This window comes from Rhyacophila brunnea, unplaced genomic scaffold (genome assembly GCF_057557595.1).
Source record: "Rhyacophila brunnea isolate RB1 unplaced genomic scaffold, BYU_Rbru_1.0 scaffold_21, whole genome shotgun sequence".
In the NCBI taxonomy this organism is placed as follows: domain Eukaryota; kingdom Metazoa; phylum Arthropoda; class Insecta; order Trichoptera; family Rhyacophilidae; genus Rhyacophila; species Rhyacophila brunnea.
The window spans coordinates 14,031,078-14,051,486 of record NW_028232871.1 but is presented as its reverse complement, the minus strand read 5'-3'; the positions used below and the strand labels follow the sequence as shown (position 1 = coordinate 14,051,486).

Genomic DNA, 20,409 nt, shown 5'->3' with positions numbered 1-20,409 from the left:
CATTTATTATTATCTGTTCTATAGGTACATTATAATTTAGAATGTTAAGTATATTATTTAATAAGTAAAATCTGTCATCATTTTTGTTATGAATATTTTGATGGCAATAAAATAATTTCCCAACTTTTCTTTGACCTTTGCCATATTTCCGCTAAAAATATATTTTTATTTGAGGGAGAGCGCAGCAATTTAACTGGCGTATGCATATAACAGCAAACTGCATTCAAGCTATTTAATGCAAATTTGCATGCATAAACCTAAATAGAGTCCGTTGAATAGTGACGTCACGTCGCTGACGTAATACCCGTCATGCCGTGACTAATGTTACCAACTTTAAAATTTTGATTCCCCGATAATTAATTTAAAAATTTGAAATTGTGAATAGATGTAGAAATGTGCAAGCGGTACAGTATAAATTTAATAATTATAAATGAATAATTATCATGAACTTTAAATAATTTATTTGTTATAATATCATATTTATTTTATACTTCTTAATGCACAAAAGGATAAAGTATACCCAGTAAACATTTACATTATATGGCAATACAGCTTCGCGGGCTCAATGACAATATTGACATTTCCATCGATCCTCGATATCTGTATACATTTTTACAATTTTAGCATTTTTACCATCATGCATCCATCTATAACCCAATGACGACGGGCAGTTAACTTCAATCAAGACGAACTAAACCTACTAAACGCTCGTCGTGATGAACTTATTTAGACGTATATTAAAGTGACACTGACAGATCGCGCAGATCGCCGCCATTTTAAGTTTGGTGCGCATTCCTGTACGCATCTTCGTGACGTATGCATTTTTTATAGTTTTATTATTCGGCCGATAAACCATTAACTGCGTTGAGTGCGATTCGTGACTGTATGAATACGGCTGTAAGGGCGGCAGACACCTTTAGCGCATCCCTGACTACAGCATACGCTACAAACTACAAAACATGAACTAATACTTGAAAACGACCTCATTAATGATCAAATTTTATCCAAAATGTACCAAAATATTTCTATACCTATATACGTTCTCTTCATTGTATCTATATTAGGCTTAGTTATTGAGTATATAGACGGGTAATTTAATACCGGAATAGGAATGGGTGACGCGGTGGAATGAACGCGGGCGAAGAGGGACCGCGATTGGTAGGTAGATCGTAATACTAACCAATTTGTTGAATTTCCTCTCAGAATAATTTAAAATTGCCAATTTTCGCGAACTGCTTCCTTTGGCGCCACTTTTCCCGAGTTTATTCCGACAAATTTGCGGGAATTTTGCGCGCGACAAATCACTGGAATCGTGTTTGTCCATATTGACGATTATTATTATTACTTGAATCAAATTCGAATAACGATTTTTTAGACTTGAATTTTTGGCCACAGCCATTTTAGTACCTAAACAAGCCATGCATAAAATTTGGCGCCAAAAATCGGTGGCCCTATTTTATATCTGTTAATATAGGTAATGTATGAAAATAAATAATTTATTAAATTTATCGTTTAGAAGGATCACTTCATGATTTAGAAAACATTCGTATATTATTTTTCTATATACTGAAAGCTCCTAGTGATTTTACATTTTTTTCGACCATATCCGATCCTAATAGGATCATAATATGGGCCTCCACAGAGTGTAGGTTTATATTAACAGATTTCGTTTTTACGAGAAATGGATGTCAGCCACTTGCTCAACCTATTAGGTCCATACTCTGACTCATACACACATTGAAAAACAATATATTGTGTACTTGCCAGACCCAGGATTCGAACCTGGGACCGACGACGCTATAAGCCGACGCTTAAGCCGCGCGGCCAACGTGGATGTCAAGATTGTCATGATTTTACATATCTGTGTATTTTTATTGTCAGACGAAGGCTCGAACCACTCTTTTTTCATGTTTCGTCAATTAGTACCTACATTTGCAATTTATCTTTGCAAGTATTATATAAGTACCTATATTCATTCTTGAACAAAATATATTGATGTAGGTACGTAAATTGATATACTTATTAAATAAAAAATAGTTTATTTTAAAATATATAAGCCTATAACGTCGTGGGTCCCAGGTTCGAGTCCTGGGTCTAGCAAGTACACAATATATCGTTTTTCAATTTGTGTGTGAGTCAGAGTATGGACCTAATACCTAGGTTGAGCAAGTGGCTGACATCCTGCTCTAGTAAAAACAAAATATGTTAATACAAACCCCCACTCCGTGGAGACCCATATGATCCTATTAGGATCGGACATGGTTAAAAAAACTATTCTATAATGATGGGGCAAATTGATCTGGATTAAACATTGTTTGGTTACCAAGTATTCCACTGTCACATCATAAGTAGGTACAAGGTCGCACCATTTTACTTGATTGGGCGCCACGGCCTCGTACCTCTTCTTGCTATGACGTGAGACCGTGTAAATCGCTATTGTAGCATCGCTACAAAGTGAGATAATATATATGGGTTTATATAATTATTAGATGATAATAAATCTAGATGAAATACCTGAATCGTTAAGCAGTCTGGAATGTTCTTTCAGCATTGGAAGAAGTTGAGATCCATAAAATCGACTATCGCCTGCAACAAAAGATAATAAAAATATTTTAGAAAATCAGTAATGTCGTTATTGCATTTCCAATATTCGGCTTAAATACATCACAATGAAGAAATATACGTTAGAATGATCTTTGTTGGCTGCAGATCCAAGGCCTGTCCAGCAAGTTGTAGTAGGTATATACCTAGATACATAAATGTGTAACTGTATCTACTAATGAACTGTGCTTTAACATTGATAGTACGTAGGTATTTAAATTATCATCATTGTTGAACAGGACCTTCCTCAAATGTCTATCTACTCTTTCAGGGCGCGCACACAAGAGGAGGGGGGTCCTTGTTCCCCCTATTTTAGAGAATTGAATATTACCTTTTCTTCTTGTTCGTGATTTAGCTATCGACCAGCGTTCTCAACGTGTTGGGTTTTCTCCTTTCGGTGTTCTATCACACGTGACGCCTGTGTCAATGGAGCTGAAGCATCCAATGCTTGCTTTAATATTATGACGCGCCATGTCTAAAACGCGAGACAGCGCGGAAGATACAAACGAACACTAACCATCCTAATAAGTATGACCGTTAAATCATGCCAATTCAACAACCACTGATAATGAGTCGTAGGCGAGAACCGGTATCTACAATCTACGCAACCCCCGATGGCAAAGGAAGACCTGGAAAGCCGAAATTGAAGGTTACATGTAAATTGTACGTAGAACATTTCACCGTGGCACAGTTCACCGTGAGCTTTATATCGGCAAAAGATATCCGTATACTATACGGTTTCCAATTTTGTTAGATTCAATATGAAAATTAATTCAATTTTCATAGCTGACTTTGGCAAAATTCATGAATTTAAGAATGAAAACGTAACCTAACCTAAAAAATAATTCAGTATATCGGCTATTTTCAAATTTTGTTTGGTGTTGGCTTCCTGTAAAGTGTAAACTGACAAGTAGGATTTTATTTAGACATATATTTTATGTCAATACGACCCAAAGAGGTTGGACAGTATTTAATGTACGGCCATATAATTCCGATACAACATTTTCACGGCGAAGTGTGATACGGAAAACTGCATACGTACAAGTTTCCGGACACGGAAATTGAGATGGCTGGACTGCGCCATAGGAGGGGCGCTAGATTGTCCAGGACTGAAGAAGTTTTTGAAAGAGGCCAAGACCAACCAAAAGTTATAGTGCCATAAATGATGAGGTGAGCAGTTATAGCTGCATGCCAAGTATCTATTAGACTTAAATACGTAGTGTACGGATATGGTGAATGTACCCGGAGAAGTGCAGGGTCTGCCGTTGAAGGGAGGGGACACTATAAGTAGGTAGTAGGCGTGGTAAGTACGGAACTCACTGGCACCTGATGGATTTTGTTAATTCCACCCCCTCCCACCGCCCTAAACATCAACAATAAATTATTGTTGGCACGTGTTGATAAAACAAACTATGTCTTTTATGAGGAACATCTGATAAAAAAAAATCAGATATAGATCGCCTAAAAAACACAAAATTAGATTTTTGTGGGTAGAAACATGGATCGCTATTTTTTTCGAGGATTTCACGAACGTGCTCCGGTGCGTTCCGGTTCATTTCGAGCGCTGAACTTATCTATATAAAATACAGTGGCGAAGGGTGGAGGTAGGTTGTCAAGATCCAACATAAATAGTCCACACTAAACTTTGTCAGTCGAACGTATTTGTTTTCATTGAACGAAGACTACAATGTGGAGATAAAAATAAAACAAAAAAACTAACCAACACTATCTACACATTATAGTTTTAGTTCAATAAAAACAAATAAACATTAATGAAAAAATGTGCACTATTTTTGTCGGATCGCCACAGCATACGTAAACTATTATGGCTTGGTTTCGGCATGGCTTAATTGAATTTTAAAAACTAACCAGTAACATCTGTAAATTACATTCTTAGTTCAATGAAAACAAATAAGTATGACTGACAAAGTTTAGTATGAACTATTCATGTAGAATCTTAATAACCTACCTTCACTCTTCGCCACTGATAAAATATGTTCAAGAAGTCTTTAAATTAATAATCAGTGATAGGTAAACTAACAATACATATTATGTAGGTATTATTACTAGTAAAGTCTTCGTAGATTTTGATCCGGTACTAATTTCATTTCACAAAGCAAGTCTGAGTGCGAAAATTTTAAGTATTTGCATTTCAAATAAACCCACATGCAAACATACTTTCTGACGATTCGTTCTGTTACGCTGAATAATCGCTAACGACCCCTTCCATCAGCCATTCTCAAAACAAGATGTCTGCCTTACATTATCTCATGATTACGGAGCGGATTTATTAATCAACAAAAAGCATGATTATATGCATGCACGTATGCACTTAAAATCAATAGAATATGCACTAAAACCGAAGAAATATGCAATTAAAAATTGACATTTTTGTGGGGAAAAAAATGCAAATACCCACTTTACCCAATATTACTTACAAAAAATCGAACAACTAGTTAATAATTTTTCAACATGATACGATAGCAGAAGAAAAAAACACAAACAATGAATATAATGTTAATCAATTACAATTTTCAAAATAGTTTTTTCACAAGTACAAATAATTGAATAATAAATGCAATGTAAACCAAACATAACTTTATAAACAAAAATGACATACTTAACTATTTTCTGTTTTTTGCCCGAAATATTTTTTTCAATATGCTCTGGCATTAATTTTTTCCGCATAGGTATCTGTCAGTATTTTATTTATATTATGCGGAAAACGACCTCTCAACGTCCACAGAGGTGATTGGGAAAACTTTAAATAAAAGTGCCCGAGTTGACTTCACTTTTTCTGATAAATCCACAGGTCGGAGATGGCATTAAAATGCAAGTGCATCTAAACTATCTACCTTCCTAACTTAGTAATATTTCTATAAAATAATTTAAAAAACTAAAATTATAAATTAAATTCAAAAGCTCTAAAATATGCATTTATTTATGAAATATGCACTAATATCTCAAATATGCTCTAACGATAAAATTTTATTTTTGGATTCTGTGTCTTTCAAAACAGATTTCTGTGCAACTCTCATAGCTATGCATACACCCTAACAAAACATGCACTAGCATATAAATCCGGGCCCTATTCATGATAATAATCTAGAATAATTATAATCACATGTAACGTTAAGTTAACCACTTGTAGAGTACAGTACACGCTTCATAACTTTGCACCTGCTCTAGGATGAAAATGATGTAATATATTCTAAAAATATTTTGTTCACATATATTATCATTTTATGTAAGTTTTTTCGAGGTAATCAAGCAAAGAGCTGAAAACTTAAAAACTGCATAATTATTGTTCAAATTAAAATCAATTGTTTACAATTTACGAAACGAATCACGCATTCATAGCACAATAAACCTCATAAGCATGAATATCAAAAATATTCAAGTAGTTGATAGCAGCATTTTCTATTGTATCGAATCAATATAAAACACTCAGTAGAAGAAAGCGGCATCATCTTTCAGTTATCAAAGGTTGAACCGTAAGGTTATCGTTTCGCTTTGCCCGGTCGAACTCGTAAATCCATCAGAACGCATACTCGTGATTTCACCCATCTAAATTATAATCTGTAAACTTATCTGTAATAATTAAATTGTTATTTATTTGGAAGGAGATAATAAAACCAGGGTTCATTTCATTCACGCACCAAATTCTGAGTTATTCATTATTGGAGTCTACCCTGCCTGTTCCTTATTTCATATCCTAACCAAAAGTACATGAAACAATATTGACTCTTGAAAAAATAAAATGTGAAGTTTTAAAATAAATTACAAGCTTCATATTTTTTACTTGGTGCCTCTAGTTTAGTATATAATATAAAGAAACTTAACTTAGCAAACTTCCAAAAGCGTCTACTATCATACATATTGCACATTGATACAATTGCATCGTCACTGGGGAGCAGACGCGCATACAAAAAAACGTTATGGGGGATGGATCTATTTAACTACGGGTGCTCACCTAGTATTTATTGTGACCGGTAGCATCCATGTGTGGTTATCGAAAGCGCGTGGCCTAATTATAAATCTGTTAATATCTTTTAGACGAGCCAGGTCAGAATATTAGACCAAACATTCATTAGATGCTTCAAATGGTTGCACCAATTCATGAGTTCCAATGACACAAGCCTTGCATGTCGTAGAATACAGAACGCAAAAGGGGTCAACCCATTCAAAAGATATTTTGACAGTCAAATCATCATGGTGATTCACTAGTTCGTCCTGTGTTCTGTCCATGAAATACGAAGCATTCGGCGCTAACACCCAGGGGCGGCTCTACCTTAAGGGTTCGTAGGTACCATCCCACATCACTATGTGGGGATGGTACATTCCATGTCCGATATTTTTATCATTGTTATAATATACCTACCTAATTACATGATTTAATTAACTATTTATTTTGTCCATTTTTTTATTTTTGTAGAATTAATTTTATCTAAACCCTTCGGTATTTATAAAGATATTTATTTTATTATTACTTATTATACAAATAAATAAAGCAATGATCGTAAATTATGTACTTAATAACATAATGCTGATTACGTGATATTAAAATGATTAATTAAATTAAGTACGCTCTATTTCACGGTGACATCTATGTATAAATTAAGAAAGCTATGGCGCCTATTTTTCGTTGACCGGGTACGACCGGTCTCACCCCGTAGCCGCGGTTCAAATCTCGTTATACAAAGTATGTGAATCCATTAGCGTTAGTATATGCTTACTGGTGAGCGATTCAAATAACCCCGAGGTGAGTAAAAAAAGCTCGCCGTACGTCGTTGTAGTCTATAATAATAATTATTATTAATTAACTTAATATTTTTAAGCATGCTTTTTAGATGTGATTAAGTAACGACTCAGATAATAGTATTATTAATTCTGAAAAATTACTCATTTCCCAATAATAAAATCATATTATTATAAGTAGCTTAGTACATAATTATAACAGGAGAAAGTAGGTAGGTGTATATATTTAATAATTAATGGCTAAACCCCACCACCTAAAAAGTCGTCGAGCCGTCACTGCTAACACCATATCTCAAAGGCATCAATTGCCTTCCGCTCCCTTGCTTTCAGGGTCCATGACTCGACTCCGTATACAAATATAGGTACCTATATAATATCTATGCTGATAATTTTTAGCTTTGAATGTAATTTTCGCTTCATATTGTGGAAAACATTCCGTCGTACAAATGTTTTCGTACTAGTTAAATGACGTGACAATATTTCATAATTTAATTATCGCATATTTAATGATCCATTCCCTCATTAAATCAAATAATTCAATCATACGTGCACCAATTTGTACAGTAAAAAAAACACAACAACGTCGATAATTTGTTACGATAAGGTTTGACAAGCGTTGTCTTAACCCTTTCGCGTCCGACGCGTGTAAACTTGGACCAAACAACCAATTTATACCGCCCCAAACTCCACGCAATAATTTATTAACCGATGTAATGTTTCCAAATTAAATGTTCAAATACTACGAGATAAGCACCCTTCCTTTCTCTCGCAAAGCCTCTCAAACTTGTTATTAAAATTTATCAGAAATAATAATTTCTTATGCTGTTTTGCATGACAATAATATTTATACAACTAACTTACAGGGAATGGGACGACTGGCCTCCGGACAATTGGACGCCGCACTGTCGTAGACACGTGTAGACGAGGTATTTTAATCTGTTTCTATCTACTACTCAGTAGCTTGAATTAATTTTACTCTTAACATAATGTATTCTTTATCGCGGATTGAGAATTACCATGCCTAAGGCTTTATATTAAATAAAAAACTCTTTTTTCGTTGGAACTTAAACGTATGCACGATTAAATCATTGTTTACGTCTGCATATTTACATTCTTACCAACTATTAAATCATAATATAATCATTGAAGTATACATAATAATATTGAATATTTTTTTTAAAGTACCTGTAAGTACCTAACGTCTATTTATTTTCGAATTCCGTGGCGTCCAGTTGTCCGGTGCCAAATCGTCCTAGACCCCGTTTACACGTGTATGGATTTACTACTGGGGGTCTCGACAAAACCGCTCGAACAAAACCGCCCGGATATTACCACCCAGACATTGCCGCCAAAACAATAAATAATTGAGACAATTTTTATTTTTACATAATATTTGATAAATAAAAAAAAGATATATAATAAATTTCAATATTGCGTGCTAAAACTCTTAATTAGAAATACTACCATACAAAGGCATTAACTATGTGTTAAAAGTTGATGATTTTAAGTTATTACTCTATTAACAGCTGCAACGGATTAAATCTCAAATTACACTTATTATCATAAGTATGTAAATTTCTATCGATACGCATTTCGAAAAACCAAAAAAGTTATTTTATATATTTTTTGCGGGTGGTTTTGTCTAGGCGGGTTTGTCCGGGCGGTTTTGTCGGGACCCCCAGAAGTAAATCCATGCACGTTTCTATGACTAAAAACAAGATAACGTTGACGATACAAACGGACACTAACGATCCTAATAATTATGACCGTTAAGCCACGCGCATAACCACTTGTGGATGCGACAATTCACAATAACTGGTTGGTGAACACCATTAGTTATACCTGTACGCCATATGTTTCCGAGTATCCGGGTATGGATAATGTATCTGGAAAAGTGCGATATTTCGCGGTTAAAGCGATGAAAGGTTATAACCTTAGACTATAGATACATCTAGACGCCACCCATTGCATTGCTAAATGAAACTGCGTGCCGTGCGTTTGGTTTGTGGGCGAGCAAACGCATTCGTACACAAATGTTTGAGACCATATATCATTTCACTAGTGCTCGCACTAGACGCTCAGAATTAAAATATAATTTTCTCTTTTTTTACGTCATATAGTATTTTGAAGCGTTCAAAATGCAACCATTAGGTAGAGATATCCATAATTTAAGTTATTTTAAAGAAACACTAGGTCACTGATATTAAAATATATAATAGTATACAAATAAATTATCATGAACATGTATCAACTTACCCATGAAACGTAATACCATCTTCTTGCTTATCAGTACGGTTACCACATTTTAATATAACACACAGAACCATCTTTTCTACTTAATTAACTAAAAATATTTACCACTGACTTTATGTTTAACACAAAAAATATCAATTTTAGCAACACGCGCTCGCAGGTTATCGACGCTTAGCTATGCAAAAAACTAAGGTTATAACTAAGTAGTAAGCGGGGTAAATTGTGGAAGTCAGTGGCATCTAATCCTTAAATATCAAAATGACCCCCCCCCCCCCACCTAGCCAAGCCTGCTCTCGGAATAGACACTTTTTCAAATTTCTAACTTCTTAGTCCCATGCCTATATTTTTTACCGAAATTTGAAATCTTGTGATTATTTTATTTATTTATTTCGGTCGGTTTCGTGTTTTCACGTAATTCACAGGATAAGGTATCTACAGATCATGTAATTGAAATAAACGATCACAACAGTCAACACTTTGAGAGCCTTTTATCTGCAAGCGCCATTACCAGATATATCCCAAAGGGGTTGCACACTCACACGTCCCCCGGACACCGGGGGTTAATCGAAATTTCACTTTTTCACATATTATAAGGATTAGTAGTGCTCAGTACCAAATTAAGGGAGGGGGAGTGCCCGATAATTTATCGCTAAGCACTTAAAACCTGCTGTAGAGGGATGCGGGGGTTGAAAAGTGGCGCAGGGGTGGTTTTGTTGCGGGTCGTTGTTATCTGCTGTGTGTAAATTGTTTCTGTTAATCCTGACCAGTGGTATAAATATTAATTCGGATTTTATGATTAGATTTTGGGTGAGAGAATTAATTGGAAATATGGGACAGGTTATGTAGATTAAAAAATAATACGTATTGTTAGATATATTGCATTAATTTTCATATTATATAAGTAAGTAGGTAAAAGTTTAGGTAATAGCTTAATATGTTGAAAAACTTATGATAACAATTGACACTTTCAATGTCTGGACAAATCTTTGACGTATGTATAACGTCCTTTTATGTAAATGTATATAAAATTATCAATCTATCAGTGGCGAAGGGTGGAGGTAGGCTGTTAAGATCCGTCATAAATAGTGCACATTACTTTGTCAGTCATACGTATTGTTTACATTGAAATAAGACTACAATAATTTTACAGATGGCGTTGGTTAGTTTTTAAAATTCAATTAAACCAAGCCATAATAGATAATAGTCAAAAAATACCTATAAAATATCTTAAATTATGCAATTAAATCATACACAAATTTGGATATTTTATAGATATTATCTCTTATTGTTTGGTTAGGCAGGTTTTAATGAATTTATTTTAATAACAATAGGTATGTGTAATATGTATTCTTAATCTAACGAAAACAAATAAGTATGAATGAAAAAGTGTGCAAAATTTAGTCGTATTATCCAAAATATACCAATACCATTATTGTTTGGTTTAGGCAGGGTTTAATTGATTTTTAAAAGTTAACCAACACCAACTGTAAATTGTAGTCTAAGTTCAATAAAAACAATACGTATGTTTTGACAATTTTCATGGTTTCACTTCTCGATATTTCTTAACACAATTCATTTCCACAAGTATACTCGTGTATATTAGCTAGGAGGAAGAGATACAGTTCAAACGCCGGGCCTATCTACATTATATCAAAAACACCACCGATACAATTTCCAGGATACTTCGAAAACATGAAATCGAAACAATATTCTCAACATCGACAAAGGTCCCAAACTTATGTTAAGACCAGTAAAGGACTCGCAACCAAACGCAACGCAGTCCAAACTCGGCAGGTGTATACCAGTTGAGCTGTCGCGGATGCCCAAAAAAGTATATAGGCCAAACTTCTAGAACAGCAAAGAAGCGTGTGAGAGAACACGAGAGGGCATACCGACTTAAACATTACACGATGTCGGCAATTGCCGAGCACTCGATGGATACAGGACACAAATTTGACTTTGAAACCAAGATTGTGGGTCGGAATAAAAGATATTTCACACGATTGGTAAAGGAGGCCATTGAAATCCATAAAAACCCTGAAAATATTATAGGGATGATGGATTACGGTCAAAAACGTCATGGATTCCGGCACTATCAGCAAAATCCAATATTCGAGCCGGTGTCCCTGGTCGTAACGAATGACAGATTACTCCGAGCAACGTTTGCTCTTAGCTAATCGGATTTCTTTTGACATTCTTAAAGCAACGCTTACATTCACATACCTACACTACATTTTCATCATAAAACATATCATCTCTTGATAATGGCCTCTACAACGAGCCCGAAACGTCAAGTAAAGATGGAAGAAGGACACACGGTGGAAACCCAAAAATCTACTACGATAAAAAACAACCGTGAAAGCCTCAAACATTATATTGTTTAATCGGTTAGTTCTGTAATGCTCTAACCAAATACAACATGTTGAGAAAATATAAGGGGAATTCTGGTTCTGATTTCAAACTCAAAAGACATTGAAGTACCTATATAGGTAAGTATTCAATCATAAGATATAATTGAATAAATGTTCAAATGAAATTGAACCCACATACTTAACTATACATATAAGTACTGCGTCTAGAGACCTGCAATTCCCCATTGGATTAACATGACTCTGGAGTAGCCTCATGGGATCACATTATCACCCCAATGTCCCATAGCAGTTTGTAGCTGAGCACTGCGAGAAAATAATTGAATTCTTATATAATCTGGGTTAATTTAATTCCATAAAATATAAACATGATCACACTATCAACGAGGATTGTTTATATTTATTATGAACCACACACCCTTGCTTTTTCTTGCAAGGTGGTTCAAAGATAATATTATATACAAACTGTCATTATATACCTACCTACATACAGATCCCAGAAAGATTATTATGATAGAAATGAAAAGCTTGCAGCAAGCAGTGGTTTTGATTTTGATTTTAGATTTCTTTTATTTTGTTAACTGTCAATTCATGTTGGAACTGCATTGTATTGTTGTTTTAATTTAATAAAACGCAATTTTCATCAATCAATTAATTAAGACCGGTTTCGTCCTTGATTTCGTATTTTGTTGTTTCGTATTTGATTGTAAAGCCAGTTTTGGTTTATGATTTAATGACGGACATACCATAATAGGTATAGGTACTGCAAGAAATATTACCAATATTGATTGCGCGTATCGTTTACGTGACAAAAAAACACTTCATATAGCTGAACAATACACACTCTTTTTATATTATTACTCTATTATGCATTTAATATTTAATCTAACATTAGTAAATGACTAATTGTATAAAAGCAAAATTTGCTTAAGATCAGGGAACAAAAAGTAGAGGAAGTGGATTACCTTCTGTAAAAATGTATAGATAATTCTGTAGGTATGTATCATAACATTTATTTAACACATACCTAAGCAAATTTAAATAATTCTGAGTTACGACAGTATTCTCTTAAGACATTGGTCATGGTAAAATTTTATATACCTACTTCTGAAATGATTTTTTGCTGACAATATTATTTTGAGCTTGTGATGCCAAATTATTTTATTCAAAAAAAGACAAAAGACTTCAGACTTACGACAGTATTTTACTGATGGTGCGAATATTAAATTACCGTTTGTCTTTGAGTAGTGACATTGGAAACAATATTAAATTCGATCTTTCGTATTCTGCCGGTAGATGCCATCGGTAAATTTTCAGTAGTGTTTCACTTTGCCTTAATACTAAATATCCAATAGAATACTATTATAGCTGTGGCGAGGGGTGGAGGTAAGCTGTTAAGATTCGACATAAATAGTGCATCTAGATAAAAAAATGTACCATTATTATAAAAGGGACAATCTTGTGTCGTTCATAAATTAAATTGGGCAGGGTTTAATTGAATTAAAAAAAACTAACACAATATCTACATATTGTAGTCCGATAAAAATAAATACGTATGACTAACAAAGTTTAATGTGCACTATTTATGTTGGATCTTAACAGTCTACCTCCACCCTTCGCCAATGATATCTAGATAGATACTTACGCTTATTCAGAAATAAAAAATTACCATTATTATTAAAAGGGACAATCTTGTGTCGTCAATAAATTAACTTAGACAGGGTGTAATTGAATTTAAAAAAACTAATACACAATGTCTAAACTACATATTGTAGTGTTTAGTCCAATGAAAATAAATACGCACGACTGACAAAGTTTAGTGTACACTATTTATGTCGGATCTTAACAGTCACTGTCACCCTTCGCCACTGACATCTAGATAAAAAAAATGTACATTATTAAAAGGGACAATCTTGTGTCGTTGATAAATTAAATTGGGGTACCTGCAAACTTCCGGAAAGAATGAAGAAGGAAAATCGGCAATGGTATCAGATTTTCTTAAATACGAAAAGAAAAAAAACGAAGCCTTTGTGTTGCTGAAAATTTATCCTCAAATTGAAGTGGCTTTCTATTCATTCGATGTGGTCGCCTCAACCATCTTCAATTTCTTAAGGATAATTTATTTTTGTTATAATGCTGTAGGGGGGGGGGGCTTAGCCGAGCGTCTTTTTTGAAAGCGATCTCCTTCTCATTTTTTACTTTTTTTCGTTCAACCCAAGTGTATTACTTTTTAAGAGGGGCTCAATAATGACTTGATACGTACCTTCTTGTGGGGGGGAGGGTATTTAGGTGGGGGAATGTTGTGTATTGTAATAATATTCTTAGTAGACCTACACAAAGTGATGAATGAAAACGTTGGTTAGAATTTAGATTGCCATCGACGTAATTTTTGTAGTGTTATTATTAATGTCTATGACTAGGTACAAAGTAAGTCTTGTACGCAATCCATTTAATATATTTAATAAAAGTCTCGAAATGGCTCAAACCGGTCATGCAATTATTATTCAAATCAACATTTTATAACAGATGACCTGCTGAACAGCTGAACATTGTATAGGTTGTTTTTAAGAAAGTTTCAATATACTGCATTATTGAAACTTGTTTCCAGGCATCATCGATTCCTAAATCTTCTCTGTGAGCTACGCAATGTTGTTCTGATTTTTGGTACGAACTGTGATGTTTTCACTATAAGGACTACTATAAGACTGTACTGACAATGTTACTTGCAAGTTGAAACATGTCAAAGACTATGTAGAGGACCCGGCACATAGGTGGTCATTGATAAACACTAAAATACGTATCTTTTTTTCGTACACTTTGGCACGCGATAGAACGGGACAGATATAGTGATCCCGCTCGACATCGAATATCACTTGCATGCTCGCGTTAGTCGCACTTGACCTTCGCCTTCCGAGAAATGAGTCGAAGAATGGTCCATGTGATGGTTTCGTGCATTCGAGCAAAACTAAAATCTGGCAAAGGAAACTTTCTTTTAAAATATTTTTGTGTGAGGACTGTGTGGGGGATGAAAACATGTGTGCGGACAAATTTTGGTAGGTGTGCGCGCGCACACGCACACAACAGGGAACATTGGTTAGGTTAGGTTTTCATTCTTGAAGGAAAATTATTGTCTCCAATGCTCCACGAACAACGCGTAATTTTTCAGAGATGACAATGTAGTAGGTACGGTCATCTCTTTCCGATAAGAAAGCTCACGGCGAACTGTGCTACGGTGAAATGTAATACGTACAATTTACATGTAACTAAATTATCTCCCCATGTAGAGGAGTAATGGTGAAGTCCCGCGAATATCGTCATCCTGTCTTCTGGTGTTATTATTGTTTACGAGGCCAGTGTTGCCCGTTAAAGGGATTTATTTACATTAGCGGTTTTATTTGCGCGCGCAAATCGCGCACCCTTCCGCCCCTACCCCGAGCCATACCTTTGTTTCCTCTTCACTCCAATAATGACGGTGGGCCACACCGCCATTTCCCCGTACTCCGTACCGGTATTACTTCAAAACACCTCCCCCTACCCTCTGAATACATTGCTCATATGGGAGGGAGAGAGTTGCAACTGTGCAAAAGTCAAAAAAATATTTTATTTATATTATAACATGTCACGTAACTTACTAACGTACTTGCGTTAACAAATTCAATAAAAAGAAGTATAAGTAAATAAATTTAATATGCTACGTCGTATACCAACTGATAGTTAATTATCCCGGGATATTAACTGTGATAAAGGCATGTGGGGGTCATGGTGTTGTGGATGGAGAAGTCGAGATTTGGCGGTTGCTTCGATGGATGGAGGAACGAGTTTTATTTGCAGCGTAAACAGCAGTGGCGAAGGGTGACTTTTGGAAAGAGGTAGGCTGTGGAGATCTGATAAAAAGAACACACTTGTCAGGTACACTTACGAGAAATAAAAAGATAATACGATATTACTACTAATGAATAGGTACACACTAATGACAACGACACACTAAATTAATGAAACTTCAAAAACTCACTGACGACATAAAATTACGCGATCAGTTTAAATTAAGTACGTATTTTTTCAAAACATTTATACACATCAAAAATCATTAGATAAAGGTTCTTTTTATTTTTAAAAACTGTCTATATTTATTAATATTCGATTAAACACCATAGAAAATATATATTTTTTAAATTATCTAATTATTAATTATTTAGTTTTAGGCTTTGCGATCGGAGCTTACCTTAGTTCATACAATTCGACAGACTGGGCGGGGCTACGTGAAGTTAAGTCCATATGAAAAAAATTGAGAATTATTTGAAACATAATCCGACCTTTATTTACGTCAAGACAGATGGCGCGCTGTGGTATATTTTTTAAAACCTTTGCAGATTGTTTTGTAATTATCTGTGTAATACATTCCTACACATACGGCATCTCTCGTTGACAAAATAAATTATTTTTTAGAATATATAATCAAGTGAGTATATAAATAAGTCAATATGCAATTAAAAAATATTTTTCTTAAGAAGGTAGGCTTCAAATAATCGCCTAATATGGAGTCGTCGCCACTGGTAAACAGTCAGTACAAGAGTATGTTACAGTAGTTCTCGTACACTACTTATGATACTGTCCCGAGGTCCGCATCTCGGTAGAATGAGATGCTGTGCGATGGTTGCACTTACAGTCGCCATCCGAAGCCCTCCGAAACCCGAAAGATTATATTTGTGTTTTTTGCTTAGTTACATAACGTGTGTTGATTCTTTTGATATTTTTAGTACTTGAGCATATTTTTGTTTAATTACAATAGTAAATATTTATCATTTTATTGTACCTGTCTGTTATAATGTGTATTAAATGTTTCTAAGAATATTAAAATATGAACCTCCCATTACATTTTTGGTAATTTTTTGGCTCTCATTACCCGACATGTGGGGTATTTGGAGCCAAATGTGTTTTTTGGGAAAAAAAAAATTTTTACCTTAAGCATCAATTACATTGAGCTTCTTTACGAGCTGTTTGTTGGCGAATTTAAAAGCGGGCTATTCAGCTACTGCGATTTGATGATTACACACAAAACTTTCCATTCGCTGAGAAGCCACAAGCCAGCGACTATTTTGACAGAACGTAGTTCGTTTTTTTACCGGGAGGTTGCTACTGCGCTCTACTGCGCAGCCGCAGTAGGGCCACACGCCGGCGTGTACCGTCTAAAGTTGACCGGCTTTCAACTTTTCTCGGTAGAGTGTTTACAACCCGCTTATTAGCTTGTTCGATGATTACACTGGGCGACTTTACAGGCAGATTGTAAATTCGCCAATAAACAGCTCGTAAAGAAGCTCAATGTAATTGACGCTTTAGTTATAGAATTTTTGAGTGGAAATTGCAGTAATATTATTACTATGTAACCAAAGGACTCATTTCAAGCCTTAATAATAAACGATTAGAAAATTGTGTTACTTTTTTCATAATTTCCTTAATAAAAAATAAAAAAGCCTTTTTATTTCTTACAAACAAAAGGAAATGACAGTTAAATGACTATATCTAATGAATATGTAAATAACCTATGAATATATTTATTATGTATATATATCTATCTATGGTTGTATTATCTACTTATTTTCTAGTTTATATAATACTATTTTTTTCAGTATATATATTTTTTGTATAATACATAAATTATATATTAAGATTTTTTATTTTTGTATATAATAGTAATAATTTCCTTAGTAGGCTCCAATTCCCCCTTGCTCCCCTACCTACTTAATATAAAATATATTTTGTTGAGAATAAATAATGATTTCCTGTGTATGTTTCCCTTAAAAATATTAAGGTATATTAAGAAGGGGGGGGGGGTCAATTTTGAATTAGTGTAACTTTGTAATCACGCCCTTGCATATTTCATCTCATCTACAAAAAATATGTTGTCAAAATACTGCGATTTTTCTCATTTCAATACTTACTGTTAATTTTCCCTTGGCACGGCGCCGCCAAGGAGGCAGGGGTGTCACAAATTCGGGCGCCCGCGGGTGGGCGCAGGGAGTCGACACTAAAGTTCCACGTGCATAAATATATGCACACGTTGTTCGCCGGCGCGCGTTGCGGCCCTCGCATGAGCGTTTCGCCAGAATGTGGATGCCCCCTCCTCTTTGGAGCGATATTAGCACATTACACGGCAAATGTTTTACTTAATTGAAATTGGTGCAATTACTGCATGCACGGATGTCCTCTACGTTTAGTGTATTTAAAATTTTTGCCTGTAACACTGGGAAAAACCAAGCCACAAGGTAGATGGTAATGGCCAACTACGTATTGTACATTGCATTTTTTTGCAATCAGTTTTGTAGTTTTTCTCTGAAATAGTCAGTAGATATACAATTTAGGTAAGTATTTTTGAATATGTTGGCATGTAGCTAACTAGCTCTTTCACTTTAAATGATTCCTAATTGAATAATACATGGTAAGTAAATTATAAGTAGATTTGTTTTATTCAACACTGAATACTTATAATCTACAATATTTATGATGTATTGGTATGGAATTGATCATGGCCATTGGAATGATCCTTGATACAATTATACTAAATGAAATGGGATTCGAAATGTTTCTGAACTTCCTCACAACGATATTAAATAAAAATACTCTTATACCCCATTTACACGTGCATGAATTTATTACTGACAGTACCTACGTATTATCGCGGCCACAACAAGAAAATGCACGTGTTATTACACGTATGTATGTATTATCATGCAAGTTGCAAGATTGCATGCATGAATCAAAAGTTGGCAGTTGGGATTTGTTCGATATCTGCACCTGCGCAGATGAACAATAGTGGCGAACCTACCGGTAAAATACGAACTACACGGCGCAGACACATTTTGAGGTTAACCGATTTTTCACGACTGTCAAATAGTACTATAAAATGACAACATCTCGTCTCGCTTACTCTTGAAGAATGAGATTGGCGAGACAGTCAGCATTTTTACGTGTAAACAGTTATCATTGCACATATACACTATTGCTGCAAGAAAATCCATGCACGTGTACAACCGCTATTACATTCTTAATTTTCGACGATTTAAGTCGGTAGCGATACACTTCAAGAACTGGGTATGATTATGGAGGGATTTTCGAGGGGTTTCAGGTCCCGGGATCTTTTTACTCTTTAATTTGAATAATTATGATGAAGCGATCACCAAGTCTCCACCAGTTATACGTTCGGTAAAATGCAGGAATTGCTAGGAGACACATTACTAGGCTATTTAAAAGTAGTCAAGATCCTCAACAGTGGGGGGGACGAGAATGAAAATAATAAATTAATAAAAACTTATGTGATAGAGGAACGCGAGCCAACGTTGAATGTTTGCGAAATTAACCCTTAAGACAAGCTGGCATACATCCTCAAATTGCAAGCCTACGTTTAAGTAGTCATTATTAGGATAAAACAAAAGTCATCCACATATTCGCTATGTTGGACACAATTTAACGTATGAACGCTACAAAATAAATAAAAATGATGCCATAGGTGTACCTAACGTTATTTCGTTGATCTAATTGATTTTGTTCAGCGCGTTCTGTAGCCCTGTATGACAGTGAAATGTGGCTAATTTCGTTGTTTAAGAACTACAGTGATTGATACGAGTACAGGACTACCGAACTGTTCCGAGTGGTAGACAATAAAACAATGATTACATTGATGGTGGCCAATCTGCAAGCTCGCACACAAAGATATAAAGGGGTCGGACTACCTAACCTCAGGAACAGAAAAAAATCAAATTTGTCTAGATGAATGAATTATTATTTATCGATTACATGCAAATTGTACGTACAACATTTCACCGTGGCACGGTTTGCCGTGAGCTTTCTATCGGAAATAGATGACCGTATATTATACGCCATACGGTTTCCAATTTTATTAGATTCGATATGAACATTAATTCAATTTTCATAGCTGATTTTGGCAAAATTCATGAATTCAAGAATGAAAACCTAACCTAACCTAACAAATATACCAGGGTACCGGCTATTTTCAAAATTTGTTTGCTGCTGGATTCCTGTAAAGTGTAAACCGACAAGAACCGTGTTTTATTCAGACATGAATTTTATGTCAGTACTATCATACGACCCAAAGAGGTTGGATGGTTTTTATACAACGTATCACGGTGAAGTGTGATACGGCGAAATGCATACTTACAAGTTTCCGGACACGTTATTTATCGTGGTGACAGTATAAGAAATATTTTATTTTATTTTAATTGACGAAACAGTGCGGCGCTGACGACACAAACAGTCCTAATACACTCCACGCGCACACGATGACCAAGTTTAGATTTGTAATATTCAGAAATCAGCATCTCACAAGTAGAGTATCCTCCACGTAACCTTGCAATTTGGAATAGATTTTTTAAAATTTAAAACGTGAGTAAACCAATTAAGTGCATGGAATTTA

At 34.9% G+C, this 20,409-nt stretch overlaps 1 protein-coding gene across 2 annotated transcripts in view; it reads right to left on the bottom strand.

Moving 5' to 3' along the window:
- Positions 1-20,409, bottom strand: part of LOC147070755 (uncharacterized) — a 282,231-nt gene that overhangs the window by 169,961 nt on the left and 91,861 nt on the right. For both annotated transcript variants that reach the window (XM_085949174.1, XM_085949175.1), the window contains exon 4: positions 2,515-2,586. In XM_085949174.1, coding sequence (XP_085805300.1) covers positions 2,515-2,586 — 72 coding nt within the window. The remainder of the gene's footprint in view (positions 1-2,514; positions 2,587-20,409) is intronic.